Raw genomic sequence first — 20,378 nt, 5'->3', positions numbered from 1 at the left:
CTGGCAACACAATACTTCTCTTGATCCAAGCGTCACAACAATACAATATGCACCTCGATATAGCCCAGTCTTGATATGATTAAATATGATATGATAGGATAGGATATATTTTCATGCAATTGCTGGTTCTCAGATGACTTCACAACATTTTACAGGCCAATAATATGTAATACAGATGGGGGCAGCTAAAATGATTACTGTTAAAATGCAGTTTTTTGTTATAATATAATCTTTGAATTTACCTTTTAGATATTTCACAACAAAATACAATGTTATCAATAGGGAAATCTGGCTCTTGTCCCCATCTGAGGTCATGACATCATCACATTCTAGAATCTGAAAAACAATTCTATTCAGCTTATTTCGTAAGCGTAATCCTTCTTCTGGTTGTATTAGTGAACACAGGGCTGCCAACCTCCAGTGAAAATAAGTTTTACACAGACTAAAAAGCCGTTTTCTGGCCTCCCAGAGAATTTGTGCATTGTTGACTTTTTGGTCACATGAACATTGGACATTTTACACAAATAAATCTACTTTATAGCAGAGATGAACCTCATTGCTTTGACAAATGAGTGATTATACCAACTGTCTGTTCTTCACACTGGCTGTTCTTCACACTCTGATTTAAGGTTATGGCAGTGTTTCCGCTGTGGTTTTGTGGCTTTAAACTTTGTGGACACGTTTTCCTGTACATTCTGATGGATTAATAAGTCTTTTCTATGCTATGTATCACTACTACAGTAGACAGAGCAGTTGGTGTGTTTGAGCCGTAAGGGAAAACTGGAATTATCAGAGCAATGCCGTCTGCCATGCAACGATAAATAAGGTTACTCAAACATTTGCTTGCATCACTAACTATGTTGTAATGACTCCCCTTGTCAGTTGTATTTAAACATTGATTTAGCGTAATAGGTCTCTTTTAAAACAATGCCCATCGTTCAGAGATAAGTATGACTACCTGCCCTTCATTTTGACAACATCCAATTCCAGAACACAACCTTTTCTGGCCCCAGAATGAAGTCTTTTTATACCATGACAAGTCTTTTCCGCTCATAGATGTGTCAGTGGTTTGTGTTACAGGCAGAGTGTATCAGCACCATTAGCCCTCCACTCTTGGGTGCTGAAATGGTGGGAGATTGCTTTCCAGCGTGTTGTTGGCGTTGGAAGGCTGCCAGCCATGTTCTGTAGCTACAGGAGCCGCAGCGCCGTGGGGAGACGCACTCAAAACCTCTATCATATCCACATTAACAAAGAGAGGAAAGCCTTGTCGGAGGCTGCAACGTGAGACAACGCTGAGTAGTGTTTGTGCCTCAGTCATGCAAGTGCCATTGGAACGGGAGGTTTCAGAAAATGGAGCGAGCGGCGGCTTTAAGATGAAGGATAGTCCAGAGTTTGGCTGGTTTGATGGTTTTGATGATCTGCAGAATCGAGCCAGCTTTTCATTCCCGTTACTTTCAAAACTGATTAGAAATGTGAGTTTAGAGGAACCGTGTGTAGCCTGCTTTGGTTTAAAAAGTCTCGAACAGGACACACTTCTCTGTAAAACATTGATCTGATGACTACTTTTAAACACATTTTGTAGTTTTGTTTTGCTGCATTTTCATGGCGCTTCATCATATCTCAGCTTTTGTCCACTTGGCATTTGTTTTATTCCCAAAAAATACCTAAAGCTATTGGGTTTTATTCAGAGCAATTCTGTGCATTTCTCTATTTTATTTACCTTTTTAGAACAGGAATGTTTTTTTTATTCAGCTGTGGATCGTGTTAACCGTTTTCGGTTGCTGGTTTTGCTCAGAAAATCATAATAGATGAATGAAATGACATTATAGCCAATCTGAAGGCCTTCAACACTCCACAGTTACTTTTTTCTCCCAAAATGGATTTCTCTGTTACTGTTGGTCCGGTGCCAGCGCAGAGGCCAGGGGAAAAGCACTCTAAACCTTATATTAACAGGCCGACACACACTGCAACAAAACACCTGCGTTCCGCTCCCAAACAGTTGTGCCCAATCGCTCTGTTTGATTCCCTCCCTCCGTTTTAGCTATATTTTTAGTCCTCCTCTCGAGTTCTAATCAATAACTTTACAAACCTGTGTTTATTCTCCCCGCTGTGTCTGTCGTAGGCCCCTGCACATCCTGGTGTGCAACGCGGCCGTGTGCACCCAGCCCTGGAGCCAGACAGAAGACGGTTTGGAGAGCACCTTCCAGACCTGCCACCTGGGACACTTCCTCCTGGTGCAGTGCCTGGAGGAGGTGCTGCGCCGCTCGGCTCCGGCCCGCGTGGTGGTCGTGTCCTCGGAGTCACACAGGTAAAGCAGACGTTAGCGGACACTGCTGAAAGTTTAGGATCCTTTTTACTTTGGAGTTAAAGTTTACGGCTGAAATGGGAAACGAGTCTCACTGTGGGGTGGAACAAGAGCTTGTGCCGCAAAATTAAAGACATGTGGAAATGTATCTTGGGTCTGTATGCGATGAACTAAAATACAGGAGCAGGTTCACACACTAAGCTCTGAGGTCCGAGGACGACTGAATGCACCAATATTCTCCGTAAAGTGTGTGCTGCTAGCAGTTGTTGTTAGCTTTACTGTGACACTGGACTCTGGTCACTGGAAGTAGTGAAAAGTGCTTACAAACCTCTAGCGGTTTGGGATGTTAGGAAGGCATTTGGGGGAAAATAACTAGTTTTGTATTTCACTGCAGCATCTAACTAAATATAAAGAACAAAAAATCTATGAAATCTACTATAAATTATGCCAAAATCTCCTAATTTTAATACACAAGATATGTTGATGTCTCCTCCCATCCCTAACTCGTCCCACCCCTAACTCATCCCACCCCTAACTTGTCCCACCCCTACCTTGTCCCACCCCTAACTTGTCCCACCCCTAACTCGTCCCATCCCAAACTCGTCCCATCCCAAACTCGTCCCATCCCAAACTCGTCCCATCCCAAACTCGCTCCATCCCTAACTCGTCCCATCCCAAACTCGTCCCATCCCAAACTCGTCCCATCCCTAACTCGTCCCATCCCTAACTCGTCCCATCCCAAACTCGTCCCATCCCAAACTCGTCCCACTTTCCCTGACTGTATAACACACAGCACTTACAATATATGTGACTGTTGACACAGGAAGGACCTTTGGCCGTGTCATGGTCATTATTCCTGTGTCTCAGCAAACCACTTTAAACATGAACCCTTGACCAGGAAGCTGCACTCCTCCGTCAAACAGATTCTGAATCTTAGTGGGACTTTTCTGGTTATATAACTCCAATGATTACTGTTCAAGTATATGAAGATAATAGTTTACTTTTATGGTCACAAGTCAGATGTGTGGAGAAGTGACCCTGCTTACAGTAAGAATGTATGATAATTTACTTCAAGGGTTTTTTGATGTAAATGAATAAATGGCAGATACATTTCAGGCAACACAATTTCATCTCCATTGAACTAAGCAGGGGGCAGACCCTCTCTAGAAAATAATCCATTGTGCACCTTTAACAGGGACCTCTGTATTCACAGGTTAGTGAATACAATTAACATAACTAATAAACAAACTAATTGAAACAGAACTATTGAAGTTAAGTTAGAAAGTGAAGTGGCAATAGTCCACTGTATCCTTCAACCATTTCAGCACAACTCTGAGTTTAATCCATAACGTCCCAAAGTAGCGCAGTGCAATAACTCGGGGTTCATCCATGCAGTAAGTGCGTGCGGCGTTCACTGGTTCCGCCTCCAAACGGATTGATCAGACTTAATGTGTATTGTCAAACATGACAGCCTCACTCACTGAAAACTCATTTCCCTCCACACGCTGTCACTATAAATTAAACGTATCATCAACATGATGGATGGACTTATCAGCTAAAATTTACTTTGATCAAGTATCTGCTCCTTCTGTCTGACCCCCTGACTCAGCCCCTCTCCTCCATCTACTCTTTCCCAGCTCGCTCTGCGCTCAAACTAAACTCTGCACAATACACTGGGAAAAGATAGGAAATTATGTTTACCTTGTTTAGCCACTACAACTGAATAATGTTCTTTACCCCCGACTCAATGATGCAAATACTCACATGCAAACCAATCACTGATGTTCCCTGCACATCCCCTTTACGCTGAGTGGATCTAACAATATTGACAACATATCAGGTTGTAAACTGTATTGTTTTGTTCGGAGTGGCGTTGCTAAATAGTTGATAGAACTACATCAACCATGATTGTATTGCTGTGTTGAAGACACAAAGCACACATGTGCATAATGCACATTTGAGCTTTTAATAATGTCAGAACATTGTTCCCTCATTACCAAACATACCTGGAGTTGTATTTAGCTTCAATTCCCCAGATTTATGACGATCACAGGTAGAGCTTTGAGTTCTTCTGTGTTGTTTTAAAGTCCATGTTCAGGGAAGCTAGCTTTTCTTTATTTCACCATGGTATTTCCCTCAGCTGCCAGTAGATGGAGTGCTATTGCTAACACAAATCCTGAGGAGGGATCACCTCACAGGTATAAAGAGATGTATGCTTTCAGTTATTTTAAACTCTGAGAAGCCTCATCTAAAGTACTCGAGCCTTTAACAATACAAAGAAGGCATACTATAAGTCCATTAAGGCAGGCGCCTACTGCACAATTGTGACTCAATATTTGGATATATTCCACAATGAGATTATCATATTTTGTGTATTGCTTGTCATACAGCAGTCAGCTGCATATCTGGTGGCGTTCCTCAGCCTCCATGTCCTGACAGTGTTGAAGTCATTGATCCAGGCTCAAGTCAGTCAGACGGCCATGCTCTGTCTGACCTGAGAGCGGGAGAACATACAAGTTATTCTAGTCCTTCAAGCCTGGATCATACACGCAGCAGTGAGCGCTGTAATCCACACAGACATGCATGAGAGGACAGGCCTTACACTCCCATTCACTCGGGTCAGAGGACTGTTATACTCCAGAGCTCCACTGTGAGCGGGAGAAGGAACTGTACGGACAAGTATTGACAAGGTTTGATTGATGTAATGCTATAAAAAAACTGCGATTTTGTGGAAGTTTGGAGGAAATGGTGAAAACAAGAGAAAAAAGACTAAAGAGAATGTGTAGTACTAAAAACTTCAGTACTGCAGGATTGTGATGAATAGTTTCAGCTTTACGTTTTCAGGCGATATGTTGTGGACCGTTTCTATTCAAAACATTGACATTCATTGACACAAAATTCTCTATCTCTGCCCGTTGCTCAAACTTGATCAGTTTGCCAGCCGATGCCACCAGGAGTTACATCAAATTCTCTTGATTTTGAGGGCCAATACCAAGGAAAAATGACTGGGTCCGGAGTCCCTCAAATCTTCCCAGACTTGCCAAGTTGCTAAGTGCTATATATATGCGTTTATAAATAGTATAGTGCATACATATATTATTTTTTATTGTTAATTGCTATCACCACCGCACTAGATTCTCATCACTCTGAAACCCATGCACAGCGGACTTCTTGACCACCTCTGTTAGTTGTTTCACAGGTAAAAATGAACACACAAAGCACTTTACTTCCTACCTCTAGCCCCCTCCCAGTGGGACACCTCTTTAACACCTTCCCTGGGAGGCGTCCAGGCCGTTGTCGACTGGACTCTCTCTGGAGGAGCAGCTTCTCTACTCTGAGCTCATCTCTGACAGGGTTGAGCTCATCTCTGACAGGGTTGAGCTCATCTCTGACAGGGTTGAGCTCATCTCTGACAGGGTTGAGCTCATCTCTGACAGGGTTGCTGTATACTTTTACATGAAATCGTGATCGGGCTCCAAGAAAATTGCGGTATATCGCCTATATCTTTTCTTGATCTTATCCTAGTGGTCCTGACCAATTTGCTCATGGCCTAACAGAGATGAGAGAAGTAATATATAATCTAGCATGTTGTGACTAAATCCTTTCACTAAACCAACTCTGCTCGCAATGTCTTTAAAAAATCTTAACTGACATCATTGCATCAAAATACTCTTCAATGTTCTCACACTCCCCAAATCTGGGGCCTCGTGCCTCAGAGCCAGGTTAAGCGGGACAGTGAATCCCACACCAGCGGACTATCTCCTGTGACATCTTCCATTCTGCCCAGCTCATTTCAGACTTATATTACATCTATTGAAGGCTTTCCCGTTTTGTTTGTGTTAGGGTTGATTCACTTAGCTCGCCCTCCAAAGCCAGTGTGCGACCTCTGGCCCTGCAGCATATTGTATTCCCTAAGCCCCTTGTTGGCGGCTGCAGCACTGACCTATAGGGGACGGGCTAATGGCTGGACACTTTATCAGTTGTTCCCAGCACAGGAGCTTACAGTGGGATTGAGCCAATACACTGACAATTCCAACAGATACAGGCGAAGACACTGTCCTTCTTAAAATATATTTATAGAGCACAAAATATGCACACTTCTATATATACTTTTAATGCATTTGTTTAAGGGCTGGCAGGCAATTAAACAGTCATTTCTAATCGTCAGTGATCAGCTTTGGTCTTTTTTAATCGAGGTGTCAACAGCCAATGCTCAAGCAGTAAAAGGTGGTTTGGAGGAGGACATTTTATATATTTTTATTATTTCATGAACAATTAATATTACAATTTATTTTATTTTTTGATAAATAAGAAAAACTTGTTGCTTGTTGGTGGTGCGCTGGTTCAAGGCGTCGCACAAATCGAGTCACGGCCGGGAATCGATTTGCCAAATGTCTCTATCCTCTCTCTCTCCCCATTTCACATTACAAGTCTTCGAGCCAGAAAAAAATGAATTTGAGATTGATCAATATGAATATTTTCCATATCGCCCATATTTTAGTGTTTTTATACAGATATCAGTTACGTCAGAGTTTTCATCTCCCCGAGTTCAGATGGCCGTGATTGACAGGTTGATTAGCCAATCAGGGACATGCATGGTCTATCCATATCAAGATAAATATGGCTGCTTATAAAGAAAAGGAAAAAAGAGAGAATGAATTCCTGAAGAGTCATTGAGTGAAGCTCAAAACGCTGTTAATCTGAGGTGAGAGAAGTTTGATTTAGTTCTAAATGGTAAAATGTCATCCTGTTTCACACTCATCACTGCCATAAACTAATCTGATTGCACGGATCTGATTGAGTTCCCAGGCATATATCGCCCAGCCGTAATTCTTAATAGTATTAGCGATTCAACTTTTGCCAATCAATTATAACGTTTCATAGTACACTGTCTGTCCAAAAAAAGTCAACACTTTGATTCAACTAAGCAAAATACAGTAGGTCCTCTAAGCTTATTGAAACTGTGAATGTGCTGTAATAAAGCTTAAGGCGGTCCTACCAAATCCTGTCCAATTCCTGTCGTGACGTTTTTTTTTTAAGACACTAATATAAAAAGAAATCCAACAACACCAAAGCTAATCTAATTATCTGCCTGATGTTCAAAAGGACCTCGATATATTCATTTTAAATTCATGTATGCTGACATTGCTATTGCTAATGAGGCTCACATTAAATCTATTACACGAGTGGGAAATGCAACCAGACAAAAATGCCAATCGGTCATTCGTGGCAGTTACATGCTGCACTAAAACTTTATTTTACTCAACGGCTCTCCACAAAATTTCACACCACACATCTTTTAACCACAATTTGCAAACCATTTTACAATAACAGCCCCAAAAGCGCCTGATTTCGGGAGCCCGCCTGATTTATCAACCTCTACTTGACCAAGCAGTCGTGAAGTTGCCGCACACGAGATGAAAAGCCTGCAGATGTTGTAATTTAGCGGAGCGCGGATGTTGCGGCGGGCGACAGTAAACAAGAGGCAGCCAGCTTGTAAAATCACAACAAGGAAAGCAGGTGACATTTTGATTGGTTGTTTCCTAATGACTGGATTAATATGTAGAATGTGTCCCGCGTGCAGCCAGCGCTCACCGGCAGCAGAGGAGGACTTTTGAGCATGTGCGCGGTGATATTGCAGCGCCGAGGCATAATAACAACAAGTAGTGTAATGTTTAGGGGCCTTGTCAAACATCTGGAGTTTAACAGCGCTGTCGCAAGCAATTAAAGAACATTATGTCACCGCTTTGATTTGTGTGCTAGGAGCGCTGCGCATCTGCCAGCCTGGGCCGCCCCGATAAAACTGTGACTGTAACTACTGCTATCGCACAAGGTGGTTTTTTAAAAGTTTTTTTTAGGTTTCCGGATAAAGTGGAAGACTCAAAAATAAAATTAAATCCAAATTTGGCGAAAACTTCCTCTAAACAAACTCTAAATTTGATTGCAAACTTTTTGGGACAACACTGCTCAATAACGTTATCAGAACTGTGCATTTTTGTTTACTACTGCTTGAGTTTTAAACAGTACTTTTACTTTTTTAAGTTACTCTTCTAACTGTGAGTAAGTCTAAGTGACCAAATTTAATTATTTGAACGGTTGTATTTTGTATTTTCTTTTTATCGTATTTTCTGGACTATAAGTCGCACCTTTTTTCATAGTTATCTACTTATACTTGTCATTTTCACACTTGCAACCTTATTTCATACTCCAGTGCAACTTTTTTTTTTTTTTTTTCTTCTCTATTATGCCTTTTTTGGCTGGTGCTACTTATAGTCCGGAAAATACGGTACTTCTTTACTACCGTATTTTTCGGACTATAAGTCGCTATGGAGTATAAATCGTACCCCGGCCAAAACTATGTAAAAAGTTGCAGTTTATAATCTGAAAAATACGGTAATTGCTTTGTATTTGGCCAAATATTTAATGTTTTGTCCTTCCAATTCCATTAACGTTTGAATTATAAATCACATGTCACGATTACTCTTGTTTCATCAAATACCACTACTGTGTTGTGGCTCTCACCTGTGACTGCGACTGACCCCCTCGTGCTCTTCAGGTTCACCGATCTGACCGACTCGTGCGGTAAAGTTGACCTCGCCCTCCTCTCGCCGCCAAAGAAGAACTATTGGTCCATGCTGGCCTACAACCGCGCCAAACTGTGCAACCTCCTGTTCAGCAGCGAGCTCCACCGCCGCCTGTCCCCGCTCGGAGTCACCTGCAACGCCGTGCACCCTGGGAACATGATGTACACGGCCATCCACAGGAGCTGGTGGCTTATGACCTTCCTCTTCACACTGGCCCGGCCCTTCACTAAGTCCATGGTAAGTCTCCACTCGGCCTGTGCGATTTTGAACGTTCAGTCGATTCGTGGAAGTATAAGTGTTCGATATTGGATGTTTGCGCTTTATCTGGGAATGTATCTTCTTGTTACTCTTGTCATTGTGTTGGCACTGCTGAACCGCTTCACAAAGTGTCCATGCATCCATCACTAGCTTTCACTTTGATGCTTTTTGGTGACTTAGCCGCACAGAACTGTTGCTTATCGTGAGTGCTGGGTACGACTCAGGGCGAGCTCTTCTGTGTGGTGTTGAGAAGGCCACTTGAGTTAAAGGGCTTTTCTGTCTAATTTATTCTTAGCGGCTGCTGAATATGATCCGTCAACACATTAAAACATAATGCTTAGTTTCAATTATTATTTGTTGTCATGAATTATCCTGTTTGTGTGCAGCCAGTTTGTTTAATTTTACCGGATTGTAAGTTGAGAGTCTTGGTTTGGCAGTATTTGTGTAGTGTATCAGAACTACTCTTTGTACTCTGGTCAAATATATCAAAGTCTAGCAGGGACCTACAGTTGTTTTAAAGGTACAATGCAATTCTATTCAATATATCTTTGCTTTTATTACATTGAGCAGTCGACATGCAATAAGAATACTGTAATGGCTAAAACAAAGGTCTTTGAGAGTAACATTACTCAGGACAAAAAAACAGATGCGTTCACTTTTGATGGTTTAAAAAAAAAAAACTACAATCACACAACTGAACCTTTCGTGAGATCCAAAACTCTAGATTATAACAAACACCTTGTCCATCATATGTTTTTGTAATTAACAATAAATTGACATTACATTATTGTTCTCAGTAAAAGCTGTTTTTGAACATGTTTATCTGGGGACAGAGAAGTCATGTTTGGCTGAATGTTTAAAGACAAATTCGACATACCATAGCTTTAGATGTACAGTATAAATATGTATAAATTCTATATTCATTTACTTTCATCATGACAACACAGTATATTTTATGATACATATGATCGCTCGTCACCAGTCACACTTCTTCTTCTTCTGCCGACACGTGCACTGCTCTGTGTTGTTTTTGGCCTGTTCATGGCGGAGCAGGAAAGTATTTCTTTAGCGCTCAGGGAGAGTGTATCTTTCACCCGTGATATTCAGTGGTTTGTTTTCCGTTTCCTCCTGTCCTTGTATATTTAACTCCAGACAACTCTTCCCCATCTTCTCCCCAAGTCTACTCCACGTGTGTGTACTGCGACTATTAGGTTACACTAAAAGCACCACAAAACCCACGCAGATATACAGCGGTGCACCCAGGACTGCTAACGGCATGAGGGATCTGTCTGTGTTTTACCATGTCTTTCCCCTCAGGAGGAACACAAAGGGAATGTCTCCATCTTGTTTTTGTCAGAACTTCGACTGTAGCAGCGAAGACACGAGCATGTGTTTGTCAAAGTACAAAAAGAGATGTTCTGTTGAAGGCTTGTAGTTCATATTCAGAGATTTAACGTTGAAAGAAAGTGTTTTTTAGCATGTTCGTATGAGGAAGAAGCTGCACACGGGTCCCTGTCTGGTCAAATACACACTTCTCCAATATTTAACAAAGACGTGTAGTTTGGACACCAGTTTTATCTCTGTAAGTTCACGTGGAAAAAAATAACAATAGAAAATAATAGTAAGATAGTAATGCCATTTTAAGCTTCAAGAATGTAAGGGCCAACAACAGCTGCAGATTTAATACATTGTAATAATATACAGCTGTTATTATTGGCTTCTTTAAAGGCAGTGTATCTGATTGTGAAAAACAGAATTTTGTATTGGTTTGCAGCGCTCCAAATGTTTCCCTCACTTTCCTAGCACAGTCCTAACATCCTAATTATTCACCGCAGTGAGATAGTAAAGTTTAGACGTCAACAAAATCAACATTGTGCGAACAGAGAACCAGAGTTACTTCCTAGATCGCGGATAAAGCGCTTTTTAATAAGATTCAGATCTCATTTTGACCCTATGAGCTGCTTTCACAATATATCTTTATTACTTGAATAAAACTGGCTCTGCTTTTACTTCAAATGGGTGATTTTGGAGACTTTTTGACGGACATTTGAAGCTCTCCTGCAGACAGTGATGCCAAGTTTGTACCACTGCATTTCCATATTTGGAGGTCAGTATTTGTACTTTTCTTATAACGTCGGCCTTCTGAGGTATTCAGGTTTGTAGTCAATACCGGTTAAGGTTAAATAAGTTCTAATGTACCGTGTGTTGTCAGTGTGTTGTGGTCTATAGGCCTACTGCGTACACATATTTAATTCCATCTCTTTTGGACATAGCTCCCTTCTCTTCATCGATCTCACTCCGTTCTGAGCCTTGTAAGGACGGCTCCACTCCCCCTTTGGGCTCCATACCTCTGCCTAATATATGCTTTACTTCCACTATTACATCCTTTCCATTAGCTGCTCTTCATACTTTATCAATTTAGTGTTGTGACTGAAGGGGGAATGTGACACGCGCCGGAGTTTTCACACCGCGTTGTTCTGATCCATCACTTTTGACAGACACGAGGCCGCGGGCTGTCATTCGTCTCTCCCGCCTGCTCCTCCGTCTCACGGCTCGCAAGAAGCGCTCCTCAGCACCTTTCTCAAAATGCCACCGCCAACATTTCCAACATTTGACTATATTCCTGTCACCATCTTTCATTTACGGCCACAATCCCGCTTGTCATTTACAGGCTTGTTTGAACGCTCAGGCGCTGCGAGTCGGGCGCAGATTGGTCAAGTGTGTTTGTTGGCGAGATCGAGGCTGGTTCCACAGCTAAACTAGACTAAGTAGGTCTTTCAAAATGACCTTTGCGCTCCGCTCTTAGCATGTGATAAGTGTTGGAATTGTAAGTGAAAAATTTTGAGTTTTTTTAGTTGACAGAACTTTTAAAAAATCAAATATATGAATAAGTGTACATATTAAGCCTATTTTAAATTTGTTTTTGTCTTATAGCAAAGACAAGACTTATTTTTATTTTTATCCCATAGCAGATTTAAATTGTTTTTCTTTTGACTTATTCCTTAGTTCCTATCTTTGTGAATTCTGTAAACTGTGAGAATGTTTGATTCAAAAATGATTATTTCAGTTTAATCCATAGGCTAATCCAATAATATAGACTTACACTCAAAATGCTTTTTGTCTGGCTCTTCACTGCATCATTCAAAAAGTATAATGTAAATGATATTAGACAATGTGAAAGTGAATGAAGGATTTCACTGTTGTTTGGTCAGTAATTGTGAATAATCATTTCTTCACTAACATGATTGATAATAATTGATATTGTGTTATCGCTTCTACAGACGTGAGCATTTGTTCTCATGTCATTTGATCATATTTTTTTGTTGAGTAATTAATTGCTGATTGATCAGAGAAATATTACAAAAAACAAAACAAAAATCTAAATCAATTAATCCTCTGACTATATTTGATTGTATATTGTTTTTGATGACTCACATTAGTGCTGCACAATAAATCACAATTTAATCAAAATCACAATTTATTTACTTGTATGTAGGGATGTCACAATTATTGGGTTAATCGATAAATATGATTAATTGTGAGAACCAAAAAATAATAGCCGTGACCATTTTAGAAGCTAAATCAAAGTATTTTTTGTTCAATATGAAGCCCAAAAAAAAATACCTAAATGTAAATAACTTTTTTATCTGACTGTTTTTGTCTTTCAAAAAGTAAAAGTATGCAAAGCCGGTCACTATGGTAACACTAAAATTTGATATTGTGGCATCCCTACTTGTATATTTAGTCAAATTGGGACTTCTTTTATAGAATTTTTTTTTTGTACCTATAGTCCAGACGTCAAGTTCATATTTCAGTCTTTTTTCAAATGTTAATGTTCCTGGTCTTGTTTACAATGCGCATATTCATCTTCTTCCAAAATCGTGCAGCCCTAACACACATACAGATTTTTTTGTACAGATTTACTTCACAACAAAATGTCAGTTTTCATGTGCTCCAGATGGAACCTTCTGCTTTTATCTGATGCAGACGTGAGACTTTTGGTCCCTTGTTTTCAGATTCTCACAGTCCCTTGATAACATACGTAAAAAACTTCTCATCTCCAGCTCTGCGTATGTCTGAGCCAAATGGGCGTGTTACATTTCGGATGCAATTAGCGAAACGATTCCATCTCCAGAACAGGCCAGTGACTTTTCCACTCTTGACTAATCGTGACGCAGATGTTGGTAAATATTATTGGACAAAGGTAGATTTTATAATTAAAAATCCTGCTTGCTGACGCTGCGATTAGCCCCAACTCTTTCAGATAACGACCACATACAAAAACACACCGGCGTGCGCTCGAAATAAGAAGTTGATAAGCCCCTCCCCCGCCTCTGCCCCCACATTACAGGCTTAATAAAACAGTGATATTATTTCAGTTATTGGTTGCGGGGATATGAAGATGCTATCGGGTTAATTGCCGGCGTACGCTTCCGGGATCCGCAGAGATTGTTGTGGGATGCAGACATAAGCAGAAAGCGCTGTCCAAAAAAACAATCAAGCGCCCCCCCACCGGAGTGCGTTCCAGCGCAAATAACCCCGGCTCATTTAAAGAAGAGCGTTGATTTACGGACGTGCAGGTGAGTGATGTACAGCTGGACCGGCCGGGCGCAGACTGAGGGAGACGGAGAGGCCCAGTCTGAGAGGAGGGAGGGTTCAAGGTATTTAGGAAGGATCCAAGTGACGCATGCTGTTGCTTGTTGAATACATGTGAGCAATGTAAAAAGGTTAAAGTGCCCCCTACAGGTTTGACGGCCCATTAAACTAAAACATAGTTAAAGGAATAATAGAGGATTTTTGGCGCGCAATCTGAGTCTCATTTCCTCGTGGCGTGGACAGCCAAGTTGTTCTCCCACATGTCAATCATTCCCTGCGTCCTACTGCACACCTGCATCCTCATCTAGAGCGACTTTATTTTGTTTAATTAATGTTTGGAATGTAAAAAAAGTTAGTTTTTTTTATGCTAATGTGTGTCTCTAGTGTGATGTCTAAACCTGTCATACGCACTTGTGTTTTCTTCGCTTTAGTTTTGCATACATTTATTGCATTTTTTAAATGTATTTTTTCCCCCTTTTTTTTGAACATAAAACAAAAAAACAGAACCACTGTGAACATAAGGTAGTTACAGAAGATAATTATAAAATAAAGGGGTGGCATCTAAAGAATCGATTTGTCCATATTCAAACCAGTACAGATGTGATTGTTTCCATTGTGCTTATGTCAGTTACAATGTCAGTCCTTAATCGTCGGAGCCATTTCCATTGGACCGATCTGATCAGCTCTGCCGATACTTTTGAACCAATGTTTTGGGCAGATTTTCATGCTTTTCCCCAAAATACACATAGAGCAGCACCTCTTTCTGCGCCACACTTCGACTGCCTCTGTTCATAAGATACGAACTATGATTTAAAATGACTACAAACTCCACTGTTTATTAGCTATAGAAATTATGTTTAGACATCCACAGCCCTATTTTACTACAAACCCATAACAGAGCAGTGTAAGTGTTAAGATAAAGCTTTCTGTCAGTCTATGTTGGAGATTAATATAGTATTGATCTCAAGCAGAAACTACAATTATGATATTCATTTCAAGTCATAATCCAAATAATTGTACAACAGAAAGACAGGGTGTGACAGAAAGGGCTCCAGAGTAAAAAAACATGTTACTCTGGCAAATAAAAAAGCTACTAGACTGAATTTTGTTGTGCCAATTCTTCTGGATCAATGTCAGATTTTTAATCAGACCTGGAGTCGGAAGTAAAGAGCTTGATTTGATTCAAAAAGGATTCATGATTCGTACATTGATTTGATTTTTGAACAGTTTTATGTACCAACCTTCTCGTGGAAGTTCCATTCTACATTATTCACAAAGCAGGTCATCGACATAGAATCAACCTCTGTTCACTTATTGAAAGAACGTCCCAGCTCGGATCACTGTAAACATCTGTCGCCTTCTTTAATCTCACTTAAGCCTCCTCCCTAAATATTGTGCCCGTGTCATCCGTTGTGTTGTGTCGTCGTCTCCATTCTCCAAACTTCTCCATTAGCGCCGAGCACGGCCCACTCCGCTATCGATGCGCCGCGCTGATTCCATTTTGCTGAGTTGAGAAAGGCATCTATAAAGAGCCATGACATTTTAATCAACCAAACTATCTCTGGCTAACATCGCCGCGCTCCCTCCCCACGCCTTGATGTGCTTATCGGGGAGATGGTGTGACCGCGGCGCATGGGAGAGTGGGAGGCGGCCCCGTGTCCTTACCCGGGCTTATCACGCCGCTACAATTTAGATGGACCAGTTAAATGATTGACACTGATCTAAGAGGAGTTATCTCATCGGGAAAGAAATCATTCTCAAGTTGGAAGTTTTGTGATCAGATGTTTTATCGCGTCTGAAATAAATGTCTTCTCCAAACATAATAATGCTTCTCAAGAGATCGACATTTGAAGCTTAGTCAGTGTTTTATTTTATTTTTTATTTTTTTTAAAGTAAAGTCAATTGATTTTAAGCAAAGTTTTCAAAGTCTGGACAATGTTTTTTTTTTAGCTCAAGACGGTTTGATTTACATCTAGAATCTTCCTCACATCATCCCAAAATTTCTATTGCGCCATTAATGTAATACTTCTTTCATCCAGCAGGGGTTCATGGTCCAGTAGGTGTCAGCGTAGTCGTCTGGACAACGTTTCTAAGCGAATTGAGAAAGGTTACCAGATGGAAGCTGAAATTTCTCGTGCTTGAAAATGTTGTTCAGAGGTCTGATTTTTAAAACTTTGTGTTTAATTCTGACTGAATTGCGGACTTCAGCTGGAATGAATCAGAGAGTAACATCACTTTCTGCCTTGTTTCTAAAATCTCTCACAGACAGTTTGTAGACCGGCTTTCACGTTCCCACCTGTAAAGTCATGTATGTAACATTTTTGTATGTACACATGCTTTATAATAAGACCCCAGATGACTACCTGACCAGACTTTTATTCAGGCTTTTTTAGTCCTAGTTTTACTAATCACTTGAATTGTATAATTACTGAATGAATTGAATACATAAATACCAACAGCACAGACCTTTGTCACACCGTGGTAGGACTAGTATCTTTTTAAGTATTTAAGTATTTCATTTTATATTCCGCAATAACATGGAAGTGAAACAATTGTGAAAATAATAATAAAGTAAAATAATTATAACGAGCCAACTTTAACCCCATACTGTATACATGTACAGATACCAGGGCCAAAATAGCAGAATATTGGACATAAACATAAATCATATTGCTTAATTGTATTATTAAATTGATACAGATGAATAAATACTCAAGTGAAGGGGGCAGCTCACGCCTTCTGCTCTGGCATCCAAACCAGCTCGTATTACACTCAAATATTCACTTCAAATGGATATTTCGGTGGTTTTGCATCTGCGCTGGGCCCGGTTCCTGTCAGCTGCTGTTAGTCTGGTCTTGCTGTGTACACGCGTGTCCTATACATTCCATTATGTGCTGTGGCATGCTTATTAGTTGGCGTAACCTTTGTGAAGTTGTCGTCCTGTTGCGCTTTACGCCGACCCGCTGACATTTGGGTGATTGACTGATGGCTCCCTCATGGTCGCCGTACCCCCAGGCCTGGAGCAGCTGGCCCGGGCCTATACCCTTCAAACCTATAGCCTCACTGTATGGCCAGACAGAGGCGCGGTGCCATCATCCGCTATAATGCAGAGCACGAGGGAGGGGCGGAGGGGTCTCTTAGCCGGTCCAATCAGACACCTCCCTCACCCCCAGGGGCCCGTTTCAGCCCGGTCCCTGCACTTCCTCAGTGTTTTAGCGTGATTATTTTACCGCCGATCACGCCTCGGGCACAGGGCCACCTTTTTACATATGCACAGGCTGAACTTTTGACCAGCGCAGGCGGGATTAGAGCGGGGCTGTTCAGGCAGGAGCTCTGGGACCAGACTGACTGTTGGATACATGGAGCAGGGACTCGGGGGAGCGGTCCAGACCTGCAGTGGAGACTATTAACATCTGAGGACTCTCTTCAGACCTGCTTCATATCAGTTACTCTTTTCATAGTAATGTTATATGATTGGGTTTAGAGTTGAGACAAAGTGTAAAAAGATGTCATTCTGGTAATGTATAAGAACACGCTGCACAGCTAGATGACTTCTCATGAGTTCACAAAGTCCCCAGAATCCATCTTGTCCCACTGTTTGTTCTTTTCTCTCACCTGTATTTAACAAAAGTGTTGTAATGTTTCGTTCAATCAGTTTGCATTATTTATTGTGACGTTTTGCTTTTTGCCAATTGCTTTCAGTGAGAGCCTTTCCAGATTCCAGAACATTCTATGCAAAAATGTACAAAATCTTGATGTCTTGATAGATATTTTCACCATTTGCCTTTGACCATTCCAATAGAGACCAAAGAGGTTCATTTGCGACGAGGCCCAACTCCACCTTGAGGCCAGAGACCACATATTTTGTACACTGTTGCTGCTTCAGCGTGTGATCTAAGTTCAAGCTCTGTGAAGTGCTGTTAGTGCTAGTGTTCAGTGGTCAGAGTGGTCAGAGTGGTCAGCCATGTGCAGAGCAGAGGAGCAGAGGGCCCAGCTCTCTGTCTGTGCCTCTGTCTGCTCCTGATGACCTGCCAAGCTTCTGTAATGGACTCCTCCTGGTGATTAGGAGGCACTCTGCAGGGACTCGCCTCTCTCAACTCAGGCTCTTTTCTGCTCTCGGGTCTGATACAAAATCACCCAATCGGCCATGCACACATCACGACAATCTGAAGGATGTAAAGCAGGTTGGACATGTTTTCATTAGGGTCCTCATGACACAAAACGGGCTGAAACTTCAATGTCTTTTTCATCAGAACAAATGGAAGGTTGTAAAGATGAAATTATGAACTACCGCTTCAAAGTGTACATGCTTACCACCTTAATTTTTTTGATTTTATAATGGAAATGGAGAGACATTTGGCACGGTCGTGGCCGGTGAACCCTACGACAGCAGCGATCACACGTGTAGCACTCTTGATTCGAGATTGACTCTGAAAATGTTGAGGAAAAAGTGGAACGTTTATACTTCAAGCTGATTGGGCAAAGTGAGAGCAGCAGGGAAATCATACTTTTGCTAAATCTAGTTGAGAGAAAAGCATTTTTCCCATCCACAAATGTACAAAACAGTCTGCATTTCTGCTAAACGTGTGTCCGTCACCATCTCCAAGTGTTTTGGTTAATGTGGGGGCTTCTTCTTTGGCTGCCCACCAAACCACAATACCGCTCTGTGATTGGACAGGTCATTCACTGCCTGGAGCCCAAACACAGACAGTGGAGCAGTACAAGATGGATTGAAAATATTGAAAACATCACAAGGAAAGGGAACCCCAGCTTTACGTAAAATACACTCCTCCTCCTGGATAACTGCTGAGGGTGATGATCTCTCAGCTGCAAAGCTAAATATTACAGCGTGTGCCCCTTTTTTTATACTGCCCCAATGGGAAAAATTGTTCTCTGTTTTGACTCACTCTTCACTGCTGCTGAAGTAACCTGTTGCAGCCACAGTGCAGCTCAGCACAGAGCAGGGGACCCTTCTCCAACTAGGTTCATGAGCAGGAGTTCCTGCTTAGATTAACCTGATGTTTATGTTTAAAATCTGATGGAGAACCTGGTGGAAACCTACCCTCTCACAAAGAGAATATAAGCGAGCCTGGGACCTTCTTATACCATTAATAATAAGTGTGATTGAAACTCCCTGTAGGAGTCATAAGGAAAGACCGACATGTTGGAGTGGGCTGGATAAAAACATACAATCCTATTTGTCTGTATTGACATGTGTGTTCCTGCCCAATCCTGTTACAGGGATTATTGTCCGTGCAGATACCATTTCATTAAAGGAAAGGCGCACATGCCCAGACACACACGCGCAGCAGGCATGGCTCCAGGCCTGGTTACGCGCTCCATTGCACAGGAAAAGTGTGTAAATGCTTTATTGTGGATGAGTTGATGTGATGGAGAGCGTGTCTGGATCAATAAAGAACCAATCAAATGCTGACAGTCTGCTACTGTATAGAGTCAGTCTCTCAGGCCTGTGCGGAGGGGAGGAGTCAGCCGGCTCCTGGAGCAAATACAGGAGCTTTAAGAAGACACTTATGAACCTTGGATTGTTTTGGAGGTTTTTGCGATTTGGATTTCCAGGCTGGGTGGGGCCTTTACATGAGGAGTTTGCATGTTCTCCTGTTGTCTTGGTGGATTTCCCTCTTGACAAAACCTAGTGAAAGATCTGGGAGAAGTGGAACCTGCACTGATGCATTAGTTGCGTGAAAGATGGACTTATCAGACATAGTAATTAAGTTGGTTTAAGCCAGATGCATAGTTTAAAGCACAGGGTAATTTTCAATTTTAAGGGTTTTGTTCAGAAATAAATGTTAAAGGTTCTACACAAAAGGGGGCTGTTACATAAGATGGAGGCAAGGCACATTTCAAACATGATGTGACAACTCTGCTCTGACTTAAACCACTATTTAACACTTTGAAAGCTAAACTCACATAATAATGTGTTACTCCGTGAGCACACCCATTCAAGAAAAGTGAAACCATATTTCACAATTCACACAGTTTAGTTCATTCCAAAATCACAACAGCAATCGCCTCGGAGGGCTTGATTCAAACAGTGAGTTAGAAAATCACACATATATTTTTTTGCAAGTTTGTTACACTTACATGTTTCAAATCATCAAACAAATTTAAATATTAGTCAAAAACAACACAAGGAAACAGTTTTTAGATGAAGGTTTTTTTTTATTCTGAGAAAACCAAATCTGATGATCTGAATAATTTAAGTATGACAAAGCATGCAAAAAAAAAAAAAAGAAATGAGGAAAAGGTTAAGCACTTATCCACACCACTGTCCATATGGTAAACCACATGGAACAAAGGGACATTGCCCAGCCTCTCGTCTCCTCTTGTTGTGAAGCGTTGCCGTTATACGGGGCACTTCCAGGCTGCAGACACCTCCGGGAGGCCATTAGAGCTCGTCTCCCCCGGCCGGGCGTGTGTGAGTCTGGGCTGAGAGTGAGCGAGGTTCGGCCTAAATTAGCCCTGAGCCACAGGTCAGAGGCTCTGGCCCCTGCTGTCAGGGGAGAGAGCTGTAATGGAGGAGATCACAGAAGGCCAAAGGCTGGACAACACACACCCTTTAGAATTTCTCCCTGTCCTTTTCTTTCAAAGATAGTTTTATGGTCTTAAAGGTTTAT

The 20,378-nt window shown here is 41.4% G+C and overlaps 1 protein-coding gene across 1 annotated transcript in view; it reads left to right on the top strand.

Annotated features, from left to right (window-relative positions):
* Positions 1-1,177: 1,177 nt before the first annotated feature.
* LOC140348511 (WW domain-containing oxidoreductase-like) overlaps positions 1,178-20,378 on the top strand; it is a 163,612-nt gene continuing 144,411 nt past the window's right edge. Inside the window, exons 1-3 of the mRNA XM_072434443.1 lie at positions 1,178-1,281; positions 2,123-2,308; positions 8,862-9,126. Of these exons, the coding sequence (XP_072290544.1) occupies positions 1,178-1,281; positions 2,123-2,308; positions 8,862-9,126 (555 nt within the window). The remainder of the gene's footprint in view (positions 1,282-2,122; positions 2,309-8,861; positions 9,127-20,378) is intronic.

This window comes from Eucyclogobius newberryi, unplaced genomic scaffold, assembly GCF_026437365.1.
Source record: "Eucyclogobius newberryi isolate DKJ021-1_F unplaced genomic scaffold, fEucNew1.0.hap1 SCAF_7, whole genome shotgun sequence".
NCBI lineage: Eukaryota > Metazoa > Chordata > Actinopteri > Gobiiformes > Gobiidae > Eucyclogobius > Eucyclogobius newberryi.
This window is presented reverse-complemented; position numbering and strand designations above follow the sequence as displayed.